The sequence below is a fragment of the Fusarium keratoplasticum genome, chromosome 1 (genome assembly GCF_025433545.1).
Source record: "Fusarium keratoplasticum isolate Fu6.1 chromosome 1, whole genome shotgun sequence".
NCBI lineage: Eukaryota > Fungi > Ascomycota > Sordariomycetes > Hypocreales > Nectriaceae > Fusarium > Fusarium keratoplasticum.
Window position 1 is genome coordinate 6,389,643 of NC_070529.1, and position 24,073 is coordinate 6,413,715.

The 24,073-nt window shown below is 52.1% G+C and overlaps 8 protein-coding genes across 8 annotated transcripts; 3 read left to right on the top strand and 5 right to left on the bottom strand.

The window, feature by feature from the left end:
* Positions 1 to 108: 108 nt before the first annotated feature.
* Positions 109 to 925, bottom strand: NCS57_00188400 (uncharacterized protein; the record flags this gene model as incomplete). The annotated part of the gene is made up of 4 exons (XM_053051932.1): positions 719 to 925; positions 395 to 658; positions 282 to 343; positions 109 to 232 (listed from the first exon to the last, which is right to left on the bottom strand). Exons 1-4 carry the CDS (start codon positions 833 to 835, stop codon positions 109 to 111), a joined length of 567 nt encoding a protein of 188 aa, XP_052920447.1. The 5' UTR covers positions 836 to 925.
* A 313-nt stretch (positions 926 to 1,238) lies between these two features.
* NCS57_00188500 (uncharacterized protein) lies at positions 1,239 to 2,846 on the top strand (the record flags this gene model as incomplete). Its single annotated transcript, XM_053051933.1, has 3 exons — positions 1,239 to 1,323; positions 1,379 to 1,699; positions 1,750 to 2,846. 3 exons carry the CDS (start codon positions 1,239 to 1,241, stop codon positions 2,844 to 2,846), a joined length of 1,503 nt encoding a protein of 500 aa, XP_052920448.1.
* Positions 2,847 to 3,170: 324 nt separating this feature from the next.
* Positions 3,171 to 3,833, bottom strand: NCS57_00188600 (LITAF domain-containing protein; the record flags this gene model as incomplete). Its single annotated transcript, XM_053051934.1, has 4 exons — positions 3,809 to 3,833; positions 3,425 to 3,761; positions 3,284 to 3,377; positions 3,171 to 3,236 (listed from the first exon to the last, which is right to left on the bottom strand). Exons 1-4 carry the CDS (start codon positions 3,819 to 3,821, stop codon positions 3,171 to 3,173), a joined length of 510 nt encoding a protein of 169 aa, XP_052920449.1. The 5' UTR covers positions 3,822 to 3,833.
* Positions 3,834 to 4,791: 958 nt separating this feature from the next.
* NCS57_00188700 (37S ribosomal protein mrp10, mitochondrial) lies at positions 4,792 to 5,124 on the top strand (the record flags this gene model as incomplete). Its single annotated transcript, XM_053051935.1, has 2 exons — positions 4,792 to 4,903; positions 4,958 to 5,124. The coding sequence occupies 2 exons, from the start codon at positions 4,792 to 4,794 to the stop codon at positions 5,122 to 5,124; spliced, it is 279 nt and encodes a 92-aa protein (XP_052920450.1).
* A 1,161-nt stretch (positions 5,125 to 6,285) lies between these two features.
* NCS57_00188800 (DH domain-containing protein) lies at positions 6,286 to 9,527 on the bottom strand (the record flags this gene model as incomplete). Its single annotated transcript, XM_053051936.1, has 5 exons — positions 6,286 to 7,751; positions 7,803 to 7,989; positions 8,039 to 8,281; positions 8,332 to 8,880; positions 8,952 to 9,527. The coding sequence occupies 5 exons, from the start codon at positions 9,525 to 9,527 to the stop codon at positions 6,286 to 6,288; spliced, it is 3,021 nt and encodes a 1,006-aa protein (XP_052920451.1).
* A 4,229-nt stretch (positions 9,528 to 13,756) lies between these two features.
* NCS57_00188900 (Cupin-2 domain-containing protein) lies at positions 13,757 to 14,380 on the bottom strand (the record flags this gene model as incomplete). Its single annotated transcript, XM_053051937.1, has 1 exon — positions 13,757 to 14,380. The coding sequence occupies one exon, from the start codon at positions 14,378 to 14,380 to the stop codon at positions 13,757 to 13,759; it is 624 nt and encodes a 207-aa protein (XP_052920452.1).
* A 4,896-nt stretch (positions 14,381 to 19,276) lies between these two features.
* Positions 19,277 to 21,974, top strand: NCS57_00189000 (Glyco-transf-28 domain-containing protein; the record flags this gene model as incomplete). Its single annotated transcript, XM_053051938.1, has 6 exons — positions 19,277 to 19,349; positions 19,403 to 20,099; positions 20,154 to 20,314; positions 20,370 to 20,733; positions 20,792 to 20,932; positions 21,194 to 21,974. 6 exons carry the CDS (start codon positions 19,277 to 19,279, stop codon positions 21,972 to 21,974), a joined length of 2,217 nt encoding a protein of 738 aa, XP_052920453.1.
* An 84-nt stretch (positions 21,975 to 22,058) lies between these two features.
* Positions 22,059 to 23,510, bottom strand: NCS57_00189100 (Zn(2)-C6 fungal-type domain-containing protein; the record flags this gene model as incomplete). Its single annotated transcript, XM_053051939.1, has 2 exons — positions 22,059 to 23,294; positions 23,343 to 23,510. The coding sequence occupies 2 exons, from the start codon at positions 23,508 to 23,510 to the stop codon at positions 22,059 to 22,061; spliced, it is 1,404 nt and encodes a 467-aa protein (XP_052920454.1).
* Between the last annotated feature and the right edge of the window lie 563 nt (positions 23,511 to 24,073).

Genomic DNA, 24,073 nt, shown 5'->3' on the forward strand with positions numbered 1-24,073 from the left:
TATCTGAATAGGGGTCAACGTGATGCCACTGGGCCGAATGCAGCTTGTACGCCGTCACACAAACAAGGGAGGCTGTCGCTCAAAATCTATGGGAGACCTAGAAACAACTCATCCCCTACTGGGAGCATCCGAGGGGACGGATGGAAAGTAACCGGGCTTTGACATTCGTTCCCGTTGGAGTTTTGCTGCCTCGGCTTGTCGCTTCTTCATCAACCTTTGCTGGTAAAACGAGCTGTAATTGTCAGAGAGTGTCAATCAATAAAGTGGGATGTGGATGATACCTCTTTAGCTCAAACACGCGGGGCTCTTCGGGTTCAGGCGTCGGTTTGTCCTCTTCTTTGTCCTGCATATCATCAGTCTGGTGCAGATATCGCCAGAGTCGAAGGAAACACACCTTGGTCTCATCGTCCTTTTCCTTCTCATCCTTATCCTTGTCCTTGTCTTTATCATCATCTTTGCCCTTCTTCTTATCCTTGTCCTTCTTGTCCTTGTCCTCCTTCTCCTTCTTCTTGCGCTGCTTCTCCTCGTACTCCTTCTTGACCCGTTCCTTTTCCTCCTCTAACTCCTTCTCACGCTTCGCCTTCTCAGCCTCCTCATCAACCTTGGGCGTGCAAAAGTAGCGGTCCTTGAGATGGACGGGGCACACAAAGAAAAAGTCCTACCAGGGCGACTGCATAAGCCTCATGTTCCATCATGCCGCTTCCCGCTACTCGTTTACCTTTTGATCTGGCGTGATCAGCACCGACGTGCTGGACTTGTAGCAGATGTCGCAGGCCTTGGCTGCCGTGTCGGCGACCTTGCGGTGTGTGTAGAGATTGGGGAATGGGGTCGTCATGATGATATATCGCTTTGCATGGAATGAACAACTCTTTGAAACACGAACGACGGACCCTTTCCTTTGACCGACAGAAGCTTCACCTTTCCCAGTGAATTGATGCCCGTCGCGGGGAAGCCCCTGACGTCAGGCGCTGAAAGCCCCCTGAAATCACCTGCAAGCCACCAAAGTTATAGGGGGCCTCAGGTTAAGCGCCGGGGGAACCTGACTAATAAGCGCCCGGCGTCATGGATGGATTGGATTGGATCGTTATCTTATCGCACTCTTTTGGAAATTGACCATGACGATGCGCCCGTCCTTTCACCACCAACAAACCTGCAACAATTCTTTTCACCTGCATCAACACCCAATCTCACCAAAAAAAGCTGTGTTATTGTTCACAGCGTAGGCGATTGGAGCAGCCATGGGTGTCTCGCTTGATACAGAGAAGCTGGGCTCCCTCTTTCAGGCCCGCCCAGACATTCTGCAAGGCATCCAGAGGGCAGCAGGTAAACAATACCCCTGAGCAGGCTGTGACAACTTGTTACTAACTTTTTCCGCCAGATTCTCCAGGACGGATTGCTCTGTTCAACGAAATCGCGAACCATGTCTACGATCAGCTTCAGGGAAGTTGCGAACCCGCGCACAAGAAGAGAAGAGTCGATGTTCAGCAGACCAACGGGACCGCGAATGGAACAAAGGCCAGCGTGAAGCCAGAGACCAACGCCGCGGACGAGCCCGTGCTCTTGGAGATCAAGGAGATTTCGGTTTCGGTGCCGCAGAGAAAAAAGTTTGAGCTGTGCTTTACGGCGAATCACTTCTATGCTCGCGCTCCTGGAACGACGGCTCCAATTCCGGCCATAACACATGCCTGGTCCGACATTGGTGCGTGATTGATGGCTTCTTAGCCTGATACTTTTGCTAACACAAGGCAGAATACGCCTTTTACCTTCCCGTGCCTGAGAAGGCTCAAGTTCAGCACAACTACGTCCTGTTCCCCAGAGGAACATGCCTCCCTTCCAAGACGAACCCTCCTACGATAGAGCCGCTCGTCTTCACAGTACCCGCAACGGCCCCGAAGCAGGGCACCATCGGAGGCCCTGAGGCTGGAGCCGCAGCTGCTGTGTCGGACAACTACAAGTCCCTCTTTCACTGGGCCTTTGGACGGTACCTCAAGCCCGCAGGCAACAATGTCGACATCACCTCTGCCGACCCAAACAAGTTCCAGAGCATGGTCCGACAGCCCCATCGACCAAACGAGAAGGCCGTGCATGTCAAGGCCTTTAGAGGCTCCAAGGATGGATACCTCTTTTTCCTCGAGAACGGCATTTTCTGGGGCTTCAGGAAGCCTCTCATGTTCATCCCACTGAACCGCATCGCTGCGACCAGCTACACGAACATTCTGCAGAGGACGTTCAATATCGTCACAGAAGTCTTTGCAGGCGAAGGCGACGCGACCGAGGAGCTCGAGTTCTCCATGTTGGACCAGGAGGACTACGGTGGTATCGACGAGTACATCAAGCGCAACCGCCTGCAGGATCGCAGCATGGCTGAGCAGAGAAAGGCGAAGCTAGAGTTGGCCGAGAATCGAGGACCTAAGAAGAGTGCCGAGGAGAATGGGGCAGCTGCAGAGGGAGAAGCTGGTCAGGAGGGCATGTCTGAGCTTCAAAAGGCGCAGCTCGAGGCTGAGCAGGAGCTGCAGGATGAAGAGGATGAGGACGAAGAAGACTATGATCCTGGTAGCGATGCCGACAGTGACGGATCGGGAGATTCGAGCGATGACGACGACGATGATGACGACGAAGACGACGAGGAGGATGAGGATGAGGAAGAGGAGGGCGAAGGAGAAGGAGAGGGAGAAGAGGAGGCAGCCGAAGAGGAGGAGGAGCCAGAGCCTGAGGTCGCTGCACCGCCACCTACTAAGAAGCCCGCAGCACAAGTTCCTGTGAAAACAGGCTGGGCAGCCCTCAGAAGCGTTCCTCGAGCTACCGAGAGCATGGATCTAGATGAGGAGAAGTTTGACGTTGTCTAGAGGAGTCGGGTTGTACAGTACGGTATCACTGGCATGATAGATACGGTCGGGTCAGGCACGATGTATGACATACATTAGGAAGAGGCATCGTCCTCCATGAACATGTTACACCTTTAGCGTTGCGATCGAGGTTGACAGGTGTAACGTGTGTTTGAGCATCTGATTTAGGTCTTTTCTAATGACAGAGGAAAGACGAGAAGGACAGGGATTTGTGCCTGGTGAAGGCAGTTGATGGTATCATAACGGAACAAGAGACAATTAACAAATCCACCCAAACAGTATAGGCCTTCATTTCTGTTTCAATCTAGCATTGCTACAATGCCTTTACTTCTGCCAGCAACGCACCTCGGTACGACCGCTACGGTGGTAATCTGCAAGCGGAACGCCGCACTTGTAACGTCAGTGTCGTGTTTATGTAGAGGACATCTCGGACTTACATTGGCACAGCGATGGTGCACATCCTTAAGTGACGAGATGCAATACGGGATACATCCCAGGCAACTCACGAAGCATACCAACGCCGCAGCGGCACTAACATGGTCAACTTCCATCTTTCAACCTTTCTGAAAGAAACTCACTGTGTAAAGCCACCAGCCTCGGCTGTGGTGACGGTAAAGTCCCTTACGCCGCAGCTCGGACACACGACCGGCGCACTCTGGCTCTGCAGGCTCTGGAGCGGCACGCTGTTGAGGTTCTGCTGCGGCGGCTGGCCATGAGACTGTGGCGGTTGGCCCTGAGACTGCGGTGGGAAATCATTCGGGTTGTGGATATGAGCTGGAGGGGGAGAGCCTGGGTTCGTGAGAGGCGGCTGGGCGAGGGGAGAAGAGAAGTCTCGGTTGTTGTAGGTCGGCGGTTGGTCTTGGTTGACCGCTTGGTTTGCGGTGAAGGTGGGGTGTTGTTCGTTCTGAGGGGGAGCTTGGAGAGTTAGTGATGATGCTTGTGTAGGTTGATGAAGGACATACTTGGCTTCTCCATTGTTGGCAACTGTAGATGGACCGGATGTGTGTTTGATGCTTGAGACTTCCAGGTTTGGTGTTTTGGAGCGCCAGAGGTCTTAAGAAACACAGCCAAGAGATATGAAGTCACAGCAATGGGGCAATGCGATGCTCCATGATGAAACGGTCTGCCCTACCAAGTCTGCCTTGACACCATGATCGGTCAGATATTCACTTGTTTGGTTGTCATCCCGGGTCATACAGGGTTGTTTTTAGAAGCTTCCTGACCACCATAGAGGGTAAAACGTCATTGGTTTAAGAGTCTATTGGGTAGTGGCGAGGTGGGTGGTGAGAAGGAGCCGGCGGTGTCAAACATTCAGTTTACGTCTTACAACGGCATTTTCCACTTTGAGAGACTGCGCCTCGGAGGATCAACGGTCATGGACAGGGCTCTAGAATCCTGCGTCATGTCACGTAACCAGTCACGGTGAAAACCTGGAAGTGTCGCATGAAGAAGATCAACATGGATTGAGGTTGGAAGTTGGATGTGAGTGGTCGGCCGAGTGTCATGGGCTTGGGTTGAGATGTGGCTGTGGGGGTGGCTGTGGCTAGTGATCTGCGTTGTGGCGAGAGCTAGACGAGGAAGTTCTGAGGGAATCAGTGAGAATTTCTCCATGATGGGTGCATTATTCTTTCATTCATGATATTGGTGTCACTGATAGTTTGGAGAAGGCCTTGCCAGTTGGGAACTGAGTGGCTGTGTATACTGGGTCATAGCCAGCAGCTCCCTGTCTCCATGCCATGGCATGACTTCACCATCTTATCATCAGCTCTTATCTTATCATCCCATCACCGGACATTTCCCGCTCACCGCCCACACGTGACCCTCAACTCCAAAGGTTTCAATCCACCATCGCAGCGAGCTCATCACGACGAGCGGCATCTGAACCTCCGAGTCCCGACTCCCCACGCCGTCAATTGGATCTCCAGAAGATACCTACTGAGCAATCATGTCGGGCCGTCACAAGGCTATCCGTCTTCCTCCCCTCAAGACCCTGCGCGTCCACGATCCGAAGCGCAAGGTCGAGAACCCGTGCATCGCCATCATGTCGAGCGTCCTCGGTACATTTCTCCCCTCCCTCCACCTTGAAGATTCGGCATACTAACGTAAAATAGCCTGCTGGGCTTCTGCCGGATACAATGCCACAGGCTGCGCCGCCGTCGAGACACAGCTCCGCAAGTGCATGGACGGTCCCGCGCCTCCTCCCGCACCCACAAACACGATCAACTACCACCTCTCACGAATGCAAAAGCACATGACGGGGCCGAGGAAGCAAAAGTAGTCTTGGTGGTGAGGGAATTGGTAGAAGGGTATGCATTTTGGGCGTTGGTAGAAAGAAAGCGTCTGCTTGGGATGGATTGTACAACATTTTACCCCCCGTTCATGATGGGCAACGAAGAACAAGAGGTGGATGATGTACATTTAGCTACTGTACAATACAAACATGTTCAACATGTCAACAATGGATGTCACGCAATATCTGCTTTGTGATGCTAATCTTTCTTACAACGAATCTCATCTCTCGTGATGCTGCTGAATCTTGGGTGCTCGAACATTATCAAGTCTTGGTGGCTCACGGTTACAACAATCACGATATCACAAGTCACATGGCACAAATTCGTTCAAAGCGCTTGCATTTCACTACTCCTCACTCTGCAAGACACCCACGCGCCCATCCACTGCTCTATCCCATCCCATCCCATCATCAGCGCACACCCAAACCCAAATCTCCCCCATCATCTACACCTCTCCTCAAGGCGCACAGAGGGTGTGTCCACATCAGAGACTAAAAAAACGAAAAGGAACGAACCCAGGACAGACAAAATAAAAGAGAAGGGTGAAATAAATGCCAAAGAATGAAAAGAAAGACAAAACGCCCCCGTTCTTAGAAACAGCGCCGGACCCCATGAAGTGACTGAGAAGGTGATGATGTGTAATCCCAAGGACAAAAGAACAAATGCTCCGTGGGGAAGTGTCAAGACGGCTTTCCCTAGAAGCAGGGAAGAGTAGATCTTGAGGCGTGAGGCAAAGTCGAAGCCTTCCTTCACGCAACCGTTTCGCATGTCTATGCAAAAGAGCCGTCAGAACTCAAAGGCATTCAGCCCAGACTCAAGAAAACGTGCGACCATGTACGTCGCTAAAGAGCGGCTCCGGTAGGCGGTGCGGTGTCGCACTACAAGATGTGTGACCGTGATAAGAGACGCTCCGTGTCGAGTGGCGTGCCGTGTCTATATGGTTGATGCCTTGTCCTCCATGTCAGACGCCCCTGGTCATTGGTCGTCATCCATGCCTTAACATCATGATCCGAACAAAATAAATACGAGGTTTTCCGTGCGCCGAAAATGCGGTAACGATCCGTGGGTATCCCAAGCACAATGCACCATGTCTACCTCCTCTCTGGGTGGGTGTCGATCTGGTTTGGGTGTGCGCGCTGAACAGGTGTCTAGGAAGTGTCGCCGACGCAGAAGAGCTCTATCTCTCCAACGCCTCCAGCGTACATGTTCCTGACTCCCTCGCGCCACTCCATAAAGGCGATCTGGATATCGTCGTCTCCTTCGATAGCCACGAAATCGCCATCCTCGTCGCGATACCGCAGCTTGAGTAGGCCCTTGCTGATGCTGCTGCTGGTGAACCGCGCCAACTTGGCGTCGATTCGGTCAACCAGAGACTGGTAGGTGATGTTGAAGGCCACAACAAGTGTCACGTAGTTTCCAGACTCAGTGTTGACCCGGACCTTGAGCTGTGTCGGCAGAGGCAACTCGGGGCTGGCTAGAGGGTTTGTCGATGGAGGAAGAGTAGCTGTGCCAAGGGCTGGAGAGACAGTTCGTGAGTTTGCAGCAGCGGCATCAACACGCAGTGGGTTACCGCCAGCAGCGGGAGTCCCTTGTCGTGGGTACACTGGCTGCGTAGGGAACTGAGCCATGCTGCCGCCAAGACTTCCCGTGTGCTGGTGCATCCGCTCCCGTTGAGCTCCGGGGCTGTTCGTTTGAGCTCGGATGGGCATCTCGTTTCTGGGCGAGCCAGTCTGGGTTCTGGGAATGTTAGGATCATGACCTGGGTGCAAGTGCTGCGGGATCCCGGGTACAGCCGGGATGTTGCCTTGGCTGGGCTGTCGGGTCCTGGGCATTCCGGGTCCGTTGATGTCGGGAGTGCTGTAAGAGCGGTTCCTCTGTTGCGCAGCAGCCTGACTGTTCGAGGCCATTGCAGGAAGCGAAGGACCACGAGGATTGCGGCCATGAGGGTTTGGCGAAGGACCGTCGCGAGAGGGAGCACGCGGCATGGCAGGAGCGGTATACCGGTTGCTATCCTCCCACGGGGGTTGGGGCGTTCCAGTCTTGGGGAAGCCATAGTGAGGAGTGGTAAACATGCCGCTCGCTGTGCTTGTGCGCGACGATGCTGGCGACTCGGCCACTGGTGAGAAGTAGCTGTCGCCGCCCCAGGCACCAGGCGAAGGTGCACCGCTTCCTTGGGTTTGAAGGCTGAGCGGAGCAGGTGGTACAGGCAGAGGAAATCGAGGCGGAGGCGCCCTCACCATACCCGCAAGGGACCCGGAGCTCTCTCCTGTGCCTGCACGAGCACGCAAGTTGCTGCTCGAGGCAGTTCGAGGCATGACACCCATGGGGTGCGGGGGCATTGGGAGGCCGGCTGGCGCTGTGGCTGGCCCGTAGTCATCATCCTCGTCATCATCCTGTTGCAGATATGGGTTCTCAAGGCCACCGGCCTGGTCCCTGGTCCAAGCAAAGTCGGCAGTAGCAGAGTCGGAGTTTGTCGAGGCACGGGGAGCGTTATTCTTCCTCTGGCTTTCGAGAGCAACCACCCACTTCTTAAGTGTCTCCTCGTTCAGGAACTTGATGGTGAAATTCTCAACACCAGGGTCTCCTTTCCACCAGATCTGCACACTGTGATTGCCTGATTCAAGTTAGTAGCGCACAATAATGAAGCAAGGGAAGCCCAACTCACCTGGCTTCGAGAAGGACACGACATCAGTCACGTTAGTCATGAAAATTCTGCCCTTGAGCTGAAGTTTGGCGTTCTTGTTCCGGACCTTGGGTCCTGATGACCTCGACTTGTCCTTCTTGTCCTTGCTCTTGTTTGGTGAGATTTCCTTGCAGCACAGGAGAATGCATTCAAAGAGATAAATCTCGTACTAGTAGCACAGTTAGCGGGGATCAAGAAAAGCTGTATGAAAGACGTACGTCCTTCTCCTGGTCGGTCTTGCCAGTAATGACACCGTACACGCCGTGTAGGAGAAGATTGCCAAACTGTTCCACCTTATGACTCTTCCAATCTTCCACTCGGTTAGTCAGATCCTCCAAAGCCTCATCCAAGAGGTCCCGGTTGACGGCGTCGTTGGCCTTGTGCAGGACTCGCTCGGCCGCCTCGCAACCATTAACCAAGTCGGCCTTGGTTTCTTCGTCCTCAGTCTTCTTGTTCAAGTCCTGAGTTATGTCAGTCAAGCGGCCAGAGCCAGGCAATTTGTGGAACCCACCTTGAGCAACAGAGGATATTTCACCAATCGTTGCATGGGCTTTAGCAAGAAACCGTCCAGTGTGTTGAAGTCGGTCGCCACGGGGTGTTCTGATTGTTGAATCTTGTCAAAGACCTGGTTGGCGATCTGGGCAGCCTTGCGCTGGTTCGCGATGAAGGGTTGGTAGATATCAAAGGCATCCTCGTGCAGGACAAAGGGAGATCCCCATCGCTGGTTGGCAGCAGGCATCGAATTCGTGGTTTCCACACGGATCAGGAAGCGGCGCTGGAAATCGAGAATGGCATTGATGTTGAGGAAGATCTGGTGAAGAATGTCTCCTGGAATCGCACCCTGCTGTTCCAGCGTCTTTTTGAGATCGTGCAGGTTTTCGAGATCTTGAACGTATTTTCGCTCCGTATCGACCAGCTCTCGGACAATGTGATCTCGGTAGGTCATCTGCGATCCGGGTGTAGGGCCACTTGTAACTTCATCTTCGGGGTAGGGCTGAACTTGGAGGAGGGTGCCGCGCTTTTCGGCACAATCGAGAACATAATTAACGACTTGGGTCACCTGCATAGATGGTTAACAAAGCCCCAGGCGCAGAGACTGAGCCGGCACAAGCCCAGCTGTCGCTCACCCACCTTGACAAAACCACTAGTATCATTACCCATCAAGTCAGTAATCACAAAGCTATGGGATGAAGGAATCTGCAGCTCCTTCATGCAAGCCTGGACGAATTTGAAGATGGCGATCTTGGACTTCTTAGCCTCGTTAGCGCTAGAGTCCTCGACCTTGAGCTCTTCCTCAGGTTGCAAGGCATTGTAGATGAGGAGGAGAGGGTATCCTGTTCGGAAGAGGTTCCATAGCGGATCGACGGGGTCGTTGGGGTCGAGGGTCTCGAGATAGGGGTCGAAGCCGGGAACTTGGGCTAGGCGCTGCTTGAGCGAGATGCAGATCTGGTAGAGGGATCGGGAGGCATCGGCCTTTTGGTTGATGATGTTGGCGGTTGCGAGAACGGGGCCGCCGTTCTGGGGAGTGATGGTGGCGGCGCTCGCGAGGGAGCTTAGAGAAGCCGAGGAGCCGGCAAAGGCTGTCGAGCCAGAGAGTTGGCTGGCGCGCGGCGCATGGTTCATGCTGTTCTGTGGTAGACCACCGAATCCGTTCGAGTTGGGGAAGACCGGAGTGGTGTTTGTTCGGAGCAGCGGGGCATGGGCCATAGCCTTCTACTCCATCCGTCGAGCGTGTGAGGCGACGATGATGCGGGCAGAGGGCGACAACAGGGAGGGAGGGTGAGGTTGTTGAGGGAGCCGAGGGGAGCGCGAACGAGGGGTTGCGAATGGCTTGACGAGAATGTCTGGAGATCTCCCTTGGCGTCGACTCAGGAACGTTTCAAAGAGGCGTCCGACGTCATTCGGCGGTGAATCGAAGCGGGAGATGTGTAGTCTGGCAGCGAGTCACGAGCGGGGTGAAGGTTCTGCTGCTTGTCGATGCGTCGGGAAGGTTGGGCACGAGCGATGGCGGATGTTGGAGTCTATCGCCGCCTATCTCTGTCCTTGTCCTGGGTTCTGCTGCTGACGGCGGCTTCGGCGATGGCTGGTCGGGAGGAGGAGGAGGTCTCGGGTCAGGCGGTGGAGCGATCGAAGGGGGTGAGAAGGCGGATGATCGACGATGCGGTTACGGTGCGAGGAAAGTTGAGAAGGATCTGGCAGACGGACCAGGGAGTCGGAAGTGTGTTTGACTGTAGGAAGAATCGTCCAGGTCTAGCCGCGTTGCTCCAAGGTGACAAGGCTGGGCGCAGGCGTCGAGGTTGTTGGGCGACAGTCGTTTAAGGAGGAGCAGAGCAATGGATTCGCAGGCAAGGCAAGGCAGGTAGGTAGGGGAGTGGGAGGGAGGCGGAGGCGGAGGCGGGCGCGGGCGGGCGGTTGGCGGTTGCAATTTAGCGGTTGGCGGCGGGGGGGATCCTAAGAGGCTGGCGCAGGAGCCAGTGGAGGGCCTCTGTCTAGGTGATACTGGGCCTCTGGGGCTTCTTTATTAGGCGCTGGCGATGGCAGATGTGCTCTGGTTGGTGTAGAGTGGATGATGCTAAATCCGTCTCTGCGTGAGAAGAAAGAATGCAGCAGATGACACTTTGGTTGGCGACAGTTGATACAAAGAGAAGCATACAGACAAAACACTCGCTCACACCTCTTCCGTACCGTTCTGATGGCTGGTGGATGGATTTGGAGGGGAAAAGGGGATCAGACTCCGTACTGTGCGACACGGCGCTGAGTCGACACGGTACCACAAGGCGTAACCTTGGTGCATGTGGTCCGTGCGACGAGTCCGAGGGACGTGCATTTCCTCTTCTTTTCCTTTTGGGGTCCTTTGGGCATTGAGCCCGGCTGGGCATGGCACTCCCGCGTCGCGGTACGTACCTCTCTCTTTGAGTGAGTCTCGTCTCTCTGTCTTTTGGCAGAGTCCCAGTCTCTGTTTCAAATTAGCCCGAGCCTTCACCATCCCCAAAAGGACTAACGTTAGCATTGGATCCTGGAACCACTCCCCGTCGTTCCCGGTGGATCCCCGTTGAATGGGACATTGTAATGGATGGATGTACTTGGGTAGGTACCTGTTGTTGTGATGACTTGCTCATGACGAGGAGCTTCTTATCATGGACTCAGATGTCATAACACTTGAATCATGGAAGATTCATACCAGTAAGAGTTTTCGAAACTCTCTTTTACAATTATACCGGTGCAAGCCCATGATTCAACGCAGGAAACAGTCACTGGTCAAGGACTCTCCCATCCATGCTCGTCGCGATTCAGGGATCTACAGGGGTGCCCAAGGCCAAAGCCGACGACACAAGAGACGGTCGCTCGTGCTTTAATGGCTTGCATCAAGGCAGGAGGGGATGGTTTCAACATCAACGGCTGGCGGATGAAAAGGGTACATTTTGTTTCCTTTTTCCTCTTCTGATGTTCGTTCCCACTCGTTTGAGACGACTGATACGTCACCTGAACTCTGTCTGTTCTTCAATGCTTGCCTCCCAAATAGTCATTCAATAACCACTGAGCCGCCCTCACGGGGAACAACAAAACAACAGCCGGTCGATACGGCTGGCGGGTCTCCAAGCTTGAGCCCGTCCGGCGAGGCGCTTGCACACCGTCCTCTATCCGCTGCCACAACGGAGCACCATCACAAGGATACAGAGGGGTTCTTGAAGAGCACCGACAAGTTGACGCCCAAGGAGGGGGAAAAAAGACGAGGGGGGGGGGGACCCTTGACACGGATAGCCCCTGAATCCGTCGGAGCGGGTGGTGTGGTTCTTGTTTCGATGACCGTCGATTCGTTCCTTTTGGGCCCCCCATCCCACCCAGGACGAGACGTTCCAGAAGGGCGCGCATGAATGTGCAGCGCAAGACGGGCATGGGAAAGCAAGCATCTGGCGGGGACAGAGAGATTTATGGGCAAAGAGGCAGGCTGCATGAGAGGCTGCATGAAGAGAATGGCTTGACAGGCCGCGAGACTGGCTTTGACAGGCTCCCAGCAAGAGGCTCGGCGCAGCTGCGTTTCTTCAAGACGACAAGCATGCGAGGGCCTCTCATCTGAGCTCAATATCCCGTCCAACCCTGCGCTCATCGCGTCGTCGTGGCGGCTAACGCCCCTCCACGCTGCGAACGGAGCGCCCAATCATCAACGCCCAGGCCATATCAGATGGGTTGATGGAAGATGTGGCTTTTTTTCCTCAGCCCAGGATTCACCTCTGATCATCGCTTGAGTAAACGCACCTGCCCAGTATGTACAATTCTCTTATCGCCATCCTCTGTGCGACCGCGGAAATGGAGACAAGACCCCTTTGATGGGTTACCAGCACGTTGAAGGCCGCTACGACACGAATAGCCTAGTCCTCAATCAAGCCTCTTCTCCAAAGCATCCCGGCGATCCAATCTCCTGCTAGCTCTCCCCCTCCCCTGACATCATCTCTCGAGAGCTCAATCTCCAAAGGCTCAGGGGGTAGGGGAGGCGCTCGCTAGCCCCCAGAGAAGGTTTCATGGAACCTTCGATTGCAGCGACCGGCTCTTTTCTCTGTTGGGTCTGCGTCTCTCTCTGTGATGGAAATTGCCCATCCGTTCCTTCGGGGCTAGATACCGCAGAGGTTGCAACGGGAGGAGAGCATCCTTGTGTGTAAATGCGCTCTGAAACACCCGGTTCCATGCACAGGCCGCATCAAATCGCACAAGGTTTGTGAACCGCGTCTTCAAGACATGGTCTTTTCACGAAAGCCGAACAAAGAAGACGCTTTACCGTCATGCTGGTAAGAAAGAGAGGTCCGTCCCGGATGCCGAGTGATCGACCTCTTTCAACCCCCTTTGAGAAGGCCTCAAGCTGAAACACGCATACAAAGGAAAAAAACGCAACTCTGGACGAAAAAAGAAATGCCGCGTTCCTTGCTTTGGATGAATGCCTCGGCCGCAAGCTTCACACGCATCGATGATCTTCAATCCCAGTTCTCCGCTTCCCATCCATCGCTTCGGGGAATTACCCGCAGTACTAGGCCAGACATCGTAAAGGATCCGCAGCGTCTCCTCAATGCTTGTCAATGCTTGTCAATGCTTGTCAATGCTTGGGAAGCGAAGTGCTGGACCTGACCTTGAGCAGGGGACCTGCAAATCTCCTGCGTCGTATCGGCCATCGCCCGTCATGCTGTGCAACTCTTGAACTCTTGAGCCCGATAAGCAGCCTGCCTACAGCTCGTATTCTTGCCACTGCAGCTCTGACGACGTGATTGCTTGGTCTTGAGAGTCAAAGTTGAGGAGCATCTCAATGTCATGGTTTTGACTCAACGGGGCGTCGATCGTGAGACAAGGTGCCATCCCAACTCCGGCAGACGCGACCCAGAGACGCGGCATGGGGGCAGAGCAGACCTTGATTGGGAAATGCTTCCGTTCGGCAAACTAATTAAACTCTTGGGTTGAGGATGCTGGCTTTCCTTGGTGTCGGAGATGCGCATCCACACTTTGGTGGTCCATCGCATCGCGTCCCAGCCTTATGGGTTTCACGTTACGTACTTGCGGGCGCATTTCCAGTTAAGCTGGAGGCTAGTAGTCATTGCCGAGGGAATGTTGGTTCATGGATGTGTCAATGTATTGTGTTTAGGTGGTTCTTGATGGTCAATGGGGGATCGTCGGAGATCGAGTCCGCGTTGTTGACTCAGAGGACCCGAACCAGAGTTGTCTCAACTGCACGAACGAAGCGTTAGTCAAGACTCACGGGCGACAACTCGGCCGAGTGCCATGACTTGGTACCTGACATGTTCAAGTACCGCAACCATTAAGGAGTCCTCCTGCTTTCGCCTAACACCTTGACCACAAGCCAACGATAAGAGTGGCCGAGCCCCAATCGTTCTATCCCAGCTCATATGTCCTGCCATTCCATAGACACTCGTCACATGGCCATCGGCAATTCTTCATGGCGTATACTCGGCATAATGCGACTGGCACCCTGCCAGCCGACCCATGAAGACAAGACATCCCATCAACGAGTATGTCACGGCCCTCTGAACTGTTCCTTGAACACGTTTTCCCAGAAACCTGGGGCCTTTCCAAAACACAGGATAGTTATCGTGTGACCAAGCAACGACCATGATGGAAAACAGCATTCCCACTGTCCCCGTTACAGTATCCTTCTTATCCTTGAGCAGACTCAAGATGTTGCGAAAGAAGATCTCCTTGTCGCCATCTGCTGGCTCTGTCCATTCTCGAACAACAAGGTCCATGTCCTTGCCTGCCTTGCCTTTCTCTGTGTTGTCTGCGCGCATGTACTGGTGGACTGTATATCGGGGTATCGTGATGACACCATCATCCTTTGTGAATACAGCTGTGCGATCACCAATTGTCACAAGTGCATAGCCTTCCACGACTTGCAGGTATTCGGTGTGTGTCTCATGCCAGTGCAGACCCGTGCCGGGGATGTCATCACCCGTCCGGAAGATGATGGTGACGACGGTTGATGCGGACGATTTGGGCCCGAAGTCGATGCCTCCAAACGGGATGAAGATACTATCCCAATCACGTGTGGTCGTGCGAGCCATGTTGAGTGGGTGGGTATCGTGCGAAAACGTTGGAAGCTCAGGTTTATGATCGGGATCAACTCGCTTTCCTCTTAAATGCGAGAATATTCGTCGATAGGCGACCAAGGTCATGAATGCGGCTTTATAGATACATATACTCAAGCCAAGCAGCGTCTTATTCCTTCCGCTTTGGCTGCTTCTCGGCGACTTTTATCGTGACGCGGGGTCCATTATCCCGATTTCCGTGTCCGCGTCTTACTAGGACAGCAAAAAACCGAGTGCGAACGGAAACAAAGACGCCGTGATGGTCTAGAATACGAATTCCCTTTTATTTTTAGCAAATATTTATTAATGGTCAAATGATAATTCTTGACTACTGACGTAAGAGAGTGTAAGCCCACCTTTCATCGACTTGCCGGGTGGTGGTTTTGATCTTGTGGATGATCCTCTCGCAGCATTCTCCTAGGAGAGCTAAGGAAATATCACATACGTGGAGATTGAAGCTCATGACGTATAATATTGAACCCTACATTCGCGCCCTTAGTAGATTGCAGTGATTGAAGTACCTGTCCACGGCTAAAGCCTCGACATGGTGTAGATAAGGTCTAGGGTAAGCTACTTCGAGCGAGCAATATAATACCCAAACTTCCATCCATAACTCCCAAATAAGCGAAACTATTTAATAATAAATTCTTATTTACATCTATAAGTTATGCTAAACGTCTCCTTGGCTTTCCACTTTGAAAAGCGGCGTGTTGTTTTCGTCCCTCCCCGTGGTATCACTTCAGGGGACGAGCATCGGAGTGCGGTGAGGTTATGCCCATCTGATGGATCGAATACTAGAACAAAGGGCTCGCTATTACATCAGCATTGCTAAGACGCCAAGTTCACTTTGAGAAGTAATAGAAAGGTGCACTCACATTGCCTTTATTCTGTTCAGAAAAATACCGACGCTTGATTTGGCGGATCCCGTGTAATTCTTCAATATAACGTAGCTCTGGACTGTTGGCTTATTTAATTACCGACGAGAGCCAAGAAAGAAACGGAGCACCAAAATAGTAGATTCTCTTCTATATGTGGAGATCATATAATATTCATAAGAAGGGAATGTATTTGAAATATATAGGTAGTTGGATGGTTACTCCCTTGAGAGGTTTGGTATCTGGAGGGTCTTTGTACATTGCCTGCCTGATAGGTTTCTTGTATCCTTATCACTAACCTTGTAGATGGGTGGGTTAATATGTCAATATTCTTGTATTTTATTTTTCCCTTCACTATGAACGGGACAGTAGTGGCTGAGGCGAGGTACTTAGCTCTGAACATACGAGGCGGCGATGGGAATAGGACCTTCTGCAGGGAGCCTGATGGTGGCACAGTGTTGTCCTTGCGCATCCATGAATATAAGAAACATCTGACAAAGAGGCCCCTGGACCGGAAATGATGCAGACTCTTCGTCCAACTTGGGCAGCCTGTCTTGAATTTGACCTTCTGGCAACAAGGCAACAAAGAAGTCATGCTGCTGCCATCAAGATGAACGCTTCAGCACTAGAGAGAACTGGTTCGATGAGTCAGTTTGACCATGGATGATGATACTTTTTACGATGTGGATGCCTCCCACAGCGCCTCCCACGACGATCTGTCTATGACTACGCCAACTACTGTGACCAGGATGACAACTCAGCAGTCATTCTAGCCAAGGAAGCCTGCACTTATCATTTTACACTCACTGTTTGTTATGCGGCCCTCATTACTCTGGACCGCTTCGTCTCGCATATTGAAAGGTCTTTCCTCTGTTGTCATCCAGTGAGTTCTCTGTGCATATGGCCTAAGCTACGTGGTATCGAGTTTCGATGGCGTCATGTATTAATAACCGTGTCTTTTTGCTGTTATGGCTGATAGCCCCTTTGGAGACGTCATTGATGACAAGAAGAATGTGTACATCCGGACTTGCTGGGGATGAGACGGCTTGGGGCTCAGAAGATAGTATATCCGTGTGAGGCAGGGGGTATTAAACCTCAACCCATCTACTGCAGTTTTGAACCTTGCCTGCCATCTTTTCTGTTAATGTCGTCTTCCTTCTCGTTGTCCCTGCTGACATCGTTGACCTTGTTGGCATCTTCTTCATGTTCCTCATCCTTACTCCATTCATGTAGTTCTTCATAATACTCATCCAGCGCCTTCATAGCCGCATCGGAATTGACTGAACGCACAGGGCCTTGAGTGATCATGAGCAATTTATCGCGTGCATGAATCCAACAAGAGGTAACATAGAATGTTACATAAGCGTCCCTTTTAGCCATGGTTTCCAGTCTTTGCCGTTTTTCAGCTCTAGCTCAGCCACTACCTCACGCGCAGTACGTGGTTCGAAGGTCTGTAATAATGGCTTTCTGTTCTTGGTGCCGTATTGGCGGTTCTTGACACTGGGAACCGTGGAGGGTAGTATTTGTGCGTCGCTGCGTATCAGTGTCATGGGGGAATGAGGCGCTTGAACTTGATCGTGGAGGGGATAGCTCTCTTCATCTTTTTGAGCTGGTACTGTGGGTAATAGTGATGGAAGGGCAAAGTGCTTCGAGTTCGATGTGATAATCTAGGGGATCACGTTGAGGTGAGGATAAACTCGAGAGATGTGTCGAGAAAAGTATCATCTCGGGTGCCACGTGATAGCCATGTGCCGCGTTCTATCTAAAAACGCCATGTCTTTGCTTGCTGGCTGCGCCGGCATAATTTCTGAGGGAGCTGAGCTCATGAGTGATGGATAGCTGAAACAAGTGTTTGAGGGAATGGGTTTCCAGTTTGGGATGTTGGAGTTTAAGTACGATTGGCTACAGCAGTGGAAGTTTCGAGGGGATGAAAGAACGAGGGTCAACCCTGAATGAGAGCTTGGATGAGGGAATAACTGACGAAGCTGTCTGAGTTTAAGAAGCGAGATGGCCGTTTTGAAGTTGATGTTGAACAAGCGAGTATTTCGGGCCATCAGAACTGAGATTGGTTCATATGTAAAGGGCAAGCACAAAGAGTATGTATCGAGAAACTTGCGATGTAACAGTTCGCTAGTCAGCCAAGCTTGATTTTATCAGAAGAGCTTGGACGTTTCGATAATCAGTCGTGATTAGGGAAGTTAGTCGTCATGAATGTACAGCCGTGTTGACACCAGCGTAATTCCTCACGGAGTCATAGTAAAGAGTCACCCAGAAAGGGGTGCAATATGCGCGACTTGCCAAGAATGTTGCCTTTGCCTCTAGTTATTTATTTAATTGACTTAAAAATTCAAAGGGCTGTCTCTGGAGCTCATTTGACCATTGAATATGGTCACTGTAGCATGTTGAATCAGCTGCGTTCTGGGTTTGGTTCAGCCCTTGATGGGATAACCGAGTCAGAAGACAGACACTGGGTTTTGTTCTCGTGAGGCCAGCAAGGGATCTAAGAAGATCTGACAAGGTTAAGATTGTTAGAGAACTGGATGTTCCGTGGTGGGTGAAGAGGTACACGGGTCGAGCAAAAACGAGATACTTGTAGAAAGGGATCCGCTCAAGCTCCTCTAGGGGTAGCAATGAATAAAAAGTCTTGTCATTATGGAATGCGTAGCTATCCTTGCTGCTTATAAGCCCCATGTTGTCGGTAACTATACTTCTTTCTCATTGTTGACTCTCTAATCTTTCCATATCAACCGTCTCGCCTCGGCTCAACGTCTTTGCTTTCCTCCGGCGAGCACAGCACCTCATGGTCCCCAGTACCGTGGTCGTGAACCAAAGGAGCATGCTAATCAAGTTTATCCAAACCGCAGCCTTCATCCTGCTCTCTGATGTATAAAACTTTGCGTCGTACAAGGGAGTGTCGTCGCTTAGGAACTGGGACGCAAAGACACCGAATTGCGCTAGCCACAGAACCGACACCATCCCGTCCAGTACCGTCCAGCCGCAGCTTGTAGCCGTGAAAAAGAGGTGTATGATGCAGACGATCATGGAGACGCCGGCGACGAATTCTGCGTAGATCCATCTTGAATCTGCTTCTAGGTGTTTTGAGGTGGCTTTTTGTAGGTCGAGTCCGTAGAGTATTGCAACGACGAGGGCGAAGAGACATTGGAGGGCTCGGAAGAGGGCGCGGGAGATGACACCCGTCAAGCCCACATTCTCCCAATAGTCGGCGATTTTTGGAGACGGCATCGATATCGGAAGAGCGGTTTCTGGGGAAAGTACAGGGGGAGGAAGGCTCGCCGTAAGAAAGAAGAACGAAACAGATGGAGGTGAGTTGAGAAGAAGAGTTTGCTGTCTGGCTTTGCTCCTCTGTCTACTCCCCACTCCTTTTAATTCTAGCTCTCCACATCATTACGTTGACCCAAAGCTTCTTTGGTCTCAAATGATAAGTTCCGCCAAGTCATGACATAGCCAGGCTCACGGAGTCATTCTGTTCGTGGCCGAGGACCCGCAAGGCTATAACCAGCGGTGTTTGGTATGCCGCCCCGGGGACAGGGGTTGCAAACTTACAATACGAAAACTCCTTGAGATCTCATTGGAAGACACCGAAGGTACGCAACATGATTCATTACGTGGCCCACGTCTCAGCCATGGCTATTTCTATCATAGACTCGGATATGAGCGCCATGAAAAGTGGACTTGTGGGTAGGAGGGATGATGTTTGGCCAATGCTGGAATTTTCGCTTTCTTTCCGAGTCACCCATGTTTAGAGCCAAGCTAATAGTCGATCTAACAGGGGACCATGATTCAGAATCGTGCAATTACTTCGGCCATTTCGGCGGTAGTGCCTATCCTGGTCGCACCGCTTTAGACCCTGTACTGTTTTTATATGACTGGAATGACGTCGGGCAGGATTGCTCCATGCCGAGGAAGCCAATTTGATCTGCTTGTCTGAGGCCATCCCTTGTGCTCCAGACGCTTCAACCATATGACAGAGGCAGAGATGGCATCCACGAACGATGGCATCGATCAGCTCAACGAGACGAGAACAGCTGCAATTGATGCATCTACAAGAGGTAGCAGGGCAAAACTGAGATTCATGGTGTCTAATACTGACTAGAAATCACAGATGACGGCCGAATCGATATCGAGATATCCACGACCCTGAGCCGACGACTCTCCAAACTTCCAAATTTCGAGGAACTCGACGTGACTCCCGGGTTGGCTTCGCCGGCATACCAACAATACGAGAACCGAGATCATTCAGTAGTTGCCCTCAACATCGTCATCCAAGTCATTGGAAGCCGTGGCGATGTCCAACCCTTTATTGCGCTGGCGCACGAGTTACAGAAACACGGTCATAGAATTCGACTGGCCACCCACGATGTCTTCGAGACTTTTGTTCAATCGTCCAATATCGAGTTCTACCCTGTTGGAGGCGATCCCTCTCAGCTCATGGCATATATGGTCAAGAACCCAGGGCTTATCCCAAGCATCGATAGTCTTCGAGCTGGAGATATAAACACCAAGAGGAAGATGATTGCTCAGATGCTCGATGGGTTCTGGGACTCGTGCATAATGCCTGATCCCAAGACGGGCGATCCGTTTGTGGCAGATGCTATAATTGCCAACCCGCCTAGCTTTGCACATGTTCATTGCGCTGAGGCATTGGGTGTTCCTCTACACATGATGTTCACTATGCCTTGGACTAGTACAGGTGCTTTTCCTCATCCCTTGGCGAATATCAATGACCCGAGTACTGGCAAGGAACGTGAAGTTGCCAATTACCTGTCATACAGTGTGGTGGAATTTCTGACGTGGCAAGGGTAAGTGAATGATCAGCTCTCCTATGGGTTTCGATGACTGACCGAAGAGTGTAGGCTCGGAGACCTGGTCAACCACTGGCGAGAAGCCAAACTCGGCCTCGAGCATGTTCCGATGAACGAAGGTCCGAGACTGCTTAAGTCTCTGGAAGTGCCATTCACATACTGCTGGTCTCCAGCTCTGATCCCTAAACCGAGAGAATGGGGCCACAACATAAGTGGGTGTCGTACAACCAGACATATGATATACGGCTTTTCTAACAGATGATCTAGGTATCTCTGGTTTCTTTTTCCGACAACCCCCCTCATACCAGCCCCCTGAAGATCTCGCAACTTTCCTCAAAGGCGGACCGAAGCCTATCTACGTCGGATTCGGAAGCATTGTTGTCGATGACCCAGCCCGACTGATGATCATGGTCCTGAAGGCGATCAAAACAGCTGGAGTTCGGGCTATCATATCACAGGGATGGAGCAAACTTGAGGGTGACGACGACCCCAATATCTTTTACGTCGGTGATTGTCCCCATGAATACCTGTTTCAGCAGGTCTCTGCTGTTGTCCACCACGGCGGTGCCGGAACAACGGCTTGCGGACTGTTTTACGGCATACCGACGGTGATCGTCCCGTTCTTTGGAGAGTAAGGAAACCATGCTTGCTTGGTCCATGATCTATACTGACATGACAACTATTGATAGTCAACCTTTCTGGGGTCAGATGGTAGCCAACGCCGGCGCTGGCCCACAGCCAATCCCTCACTCATCCCTGACATCTAGAAATCTCACCGATGCTATAGTACATGCATTGACGCCCGAAGTCGCGATCGCAGCGCAGAAGATGTCGGAAAGCATGAAAACTGAATCGGGAGTCCAGGCCGCGGTCCAACATTTTCACTCCAATTTGCCTATCGAGCCACAGCGCTGTGATTTGGTTCCAGAGCTTCCAGCGTCTTGGTCATATAAAGGAAAAAGACACCAAGTCTTGTTGTCAAAAAAGGCAGAGCGAATCTTGACTGGAGCAAACAAACTCGAACGGAGCAAGTTGAAGTTGTAAGTAGGCCTAGCCTTTCAAGTTGGCGGTACTGACACCTTACTCGGTAGTCACAAACCAAAGCCCATATTCATTGAAAGTAGACGTTGGGATCCGTTCACGGCCGTTGGATCAGCATCAATGGAAGTCGCTGCGTCAATGGCAGATGCGACAGCAGGAGTCTTTGTGAAACCTTACGAGACAATCAAGGAACACCAAGCGCGAACGAAAACCTCACTAGAGAGCGGATCAAGTCAGGCTCGATCGCAAAGCGATTCCGCAAGCGTCAGCGAATCCGGAGTCGCGAGGAGAGCGGCTGGAACTTCAACCAAGAGTCTTGGGAAGCTGGCCGTTACATCTGCAAAGGGCATATTCGTCGATATTCCCATCGCGGTTACGGATGGGCTGCGAGCTGTACCGAATCTTTATGGGGAGGATGTGAGGCCTCGGGATCATATCACTGGCTTCAGGAGTGGTGCGGTGGTCGCTGGTAAGAACTTTTACCACGGAATCTTTGAGGCTCTGACAGACATTGCCGTGTACACATACCACGGCAAGCGTCAAGAAAATGCATTGGGGGCTGCAAAGGGCCTGGGCAAGGGCGCATTGAGCTTGGTGACCAAGACAACTGCTGCTACCATCGGACTCGTTGCGTATCCGGCCCAGGGCATACACCGAAGCATCCGGGCTGTAGTCGTGACTTCAACGCCCAAGGCGATCGAGGCGGCTATGCGTATTGAAGGAGATTGGCTTCTTAAGAAGAAGCCAGTGTCTGAAGAGGAAACTCGTTGCGCCGTTGCTGACTTTGAGACGTTGCGGAACTCGAAACCTACCAAGGTTGTACCAGGGTAAACAAGCACCTGTAGACTTTTCTTGTATAAACATCTTCGTATTTCATAGACTTGTAATATGTTCTCTAGGCCTTATATACTTTATCTAAATGCGAGCATGGATCTTTGATACCTTTCCCACCACGTTTGTCGGCCATTCCATAAACGTAGACAACTCGTCACTCAGCATTGCCTTGATTGAATCGACGAGATGCTCTGACCATCCCTCTAGAAACCAGCACTCCTCAAGTATTGCTATCAAAGGGGCGTAGTATGCAAAGATGAGCAAGGCTGGTGGTTCTTGTCGCTTGAGAGCTGCGATGAATGTCTCTTGTAGACGATACAGCCAGCCAAGTATGAGCTGGTTGGCTGAAGGGGTTTTGCACACACCCTTTTCGCTGCCGTAGTTGGCCTCGTATATGGAAGAAAGAGATGAGAGAGCGTGATCGTAGATGGTCATGTTGATACTCGCGTTGGTCGTCAGCCACTCTCGCAACCTGGCAAAGGGTTCGACCCAGTCCATGTGCGGATGCGCAGAGCTCTCGACCTCTTCGTCTGGCCCGGACTCTGCGAGAGGTTCCAAGAGTCCCGAGAAGAGCGTGGCAGGGTCTACAGTCTGTCTAATCAACCGCACGCCGTGTATCAATGGTAGTTGGTGAAGCGTGGTTTCGTCTCCAACCTTGCAGACTAGCAGATCCTTGGGCGATGTCGGACCGGCAGCAAAGGCACAGTATGATACAAGCGTTGCTGCAACGTAAAGGGCGCCACAGTTTTCCTCTGTGATGTTTGAGAGCGTCTCGTTGAGCTTTTTGAGGCCTACTTCTGAGTGCTGGGTAGCTATTGAGCGATGTCGAGCCCGAGTATCGGACCCGGCTGGCTCCAAATAGGCGAGGTGGAACCCAGAAAGGGCATAGATGAGATGCAGCACGAAGTGGTGAGAAAAGCCTATTCTGGGGACATTATTCCTCCAGAAGAGGCCTATGCTGTCATTGGGCTTGGAGAGCGTGCCCGCGGTGTGATGAACAAAGTGCAGCATCAAATCAGCATCGACAATGTTCAGCGAGCAGGCTTCCGAGTCGGCCGGAGGGGAAGCCGAGGAAGTGGTTGAAGCGTTTGAAGTTGGTGATCCCGGGGCTGTTGCCTCTCTGAGAGCATTGCCGAGGGCAGCCCAGTCTTTGCGCGGACGGCCCGGGCCTCGATGAGGCGAAATCTTCTGGCTTGCCTCTAGCTCGTCGGACAGGGCCTTTGGTATTGGGCCGTAGGTGGGAGGAGAGTGAGGGTCGAAGCTACAGGGGACGTTGAAGCGCATGCAGTTGAAGCACATGGGCTTTGTCTCGTCGCACTGCCTTGTTTAGTGACTGGGAGGGGAATGATGAGATGTGAAGATTACCTTTACTTTGCGCTTCTTACAGTTGAGACAGCCATTTCGGGACTTGCGATGTGGTCGCCGGTGCTGACGGCCGAGTGCCGAGTTGGAGGTGGGCTGCATTGTCGGCTTGCTTAGCGGCCGATGAACAAGGGCTGTGGCAGGCAATGTCTTGGAGTAACTTTGATGCATTCAAGATGTTTAGATGAAAGTAGGTGAAAGAGCCATCGTTCATGAGCGTCGAGATGCTTCCAAGTAGATAATGAGCCACAGTGACACGCACGCAGTCGAGCATTGCATCTTGGCGGCCGGAACATGCGGAACAGGAAGCATCGGATCTGACATGAGAATTTCGTATTCCGGGATACGAGAATTATGCAACCGCTCCCGAGGGCACCGCCGTCGAATCAGAAGCTCTGGCTGACCTCAAGGATTCCATCATTTAGCTCAGAATGCTTGTCTTCTCTTTATCGAGTGATTTGTCCACATCCCGGGGCTTTATCATCCGACGTGACAGGCTGCGTGTTCGGCTCTGGGGGTCATGGTTATCCGAGCGAAAATTATTTCATTGGCGCGCGATACGCGGAGTACGGTTGACCATAGCTCAACGAGTGACAGACACCGAGACAATACGGTCGGCCTTTGTGTCTCGTATTACAGATAACGTGGCAACAGCCATACGCGTTCTTCGGTTATCAATGTAAGCCTCCTTTAGTAGATGTAGCTATCAAAGTCGTCTCGCAGCAAGCAGACCT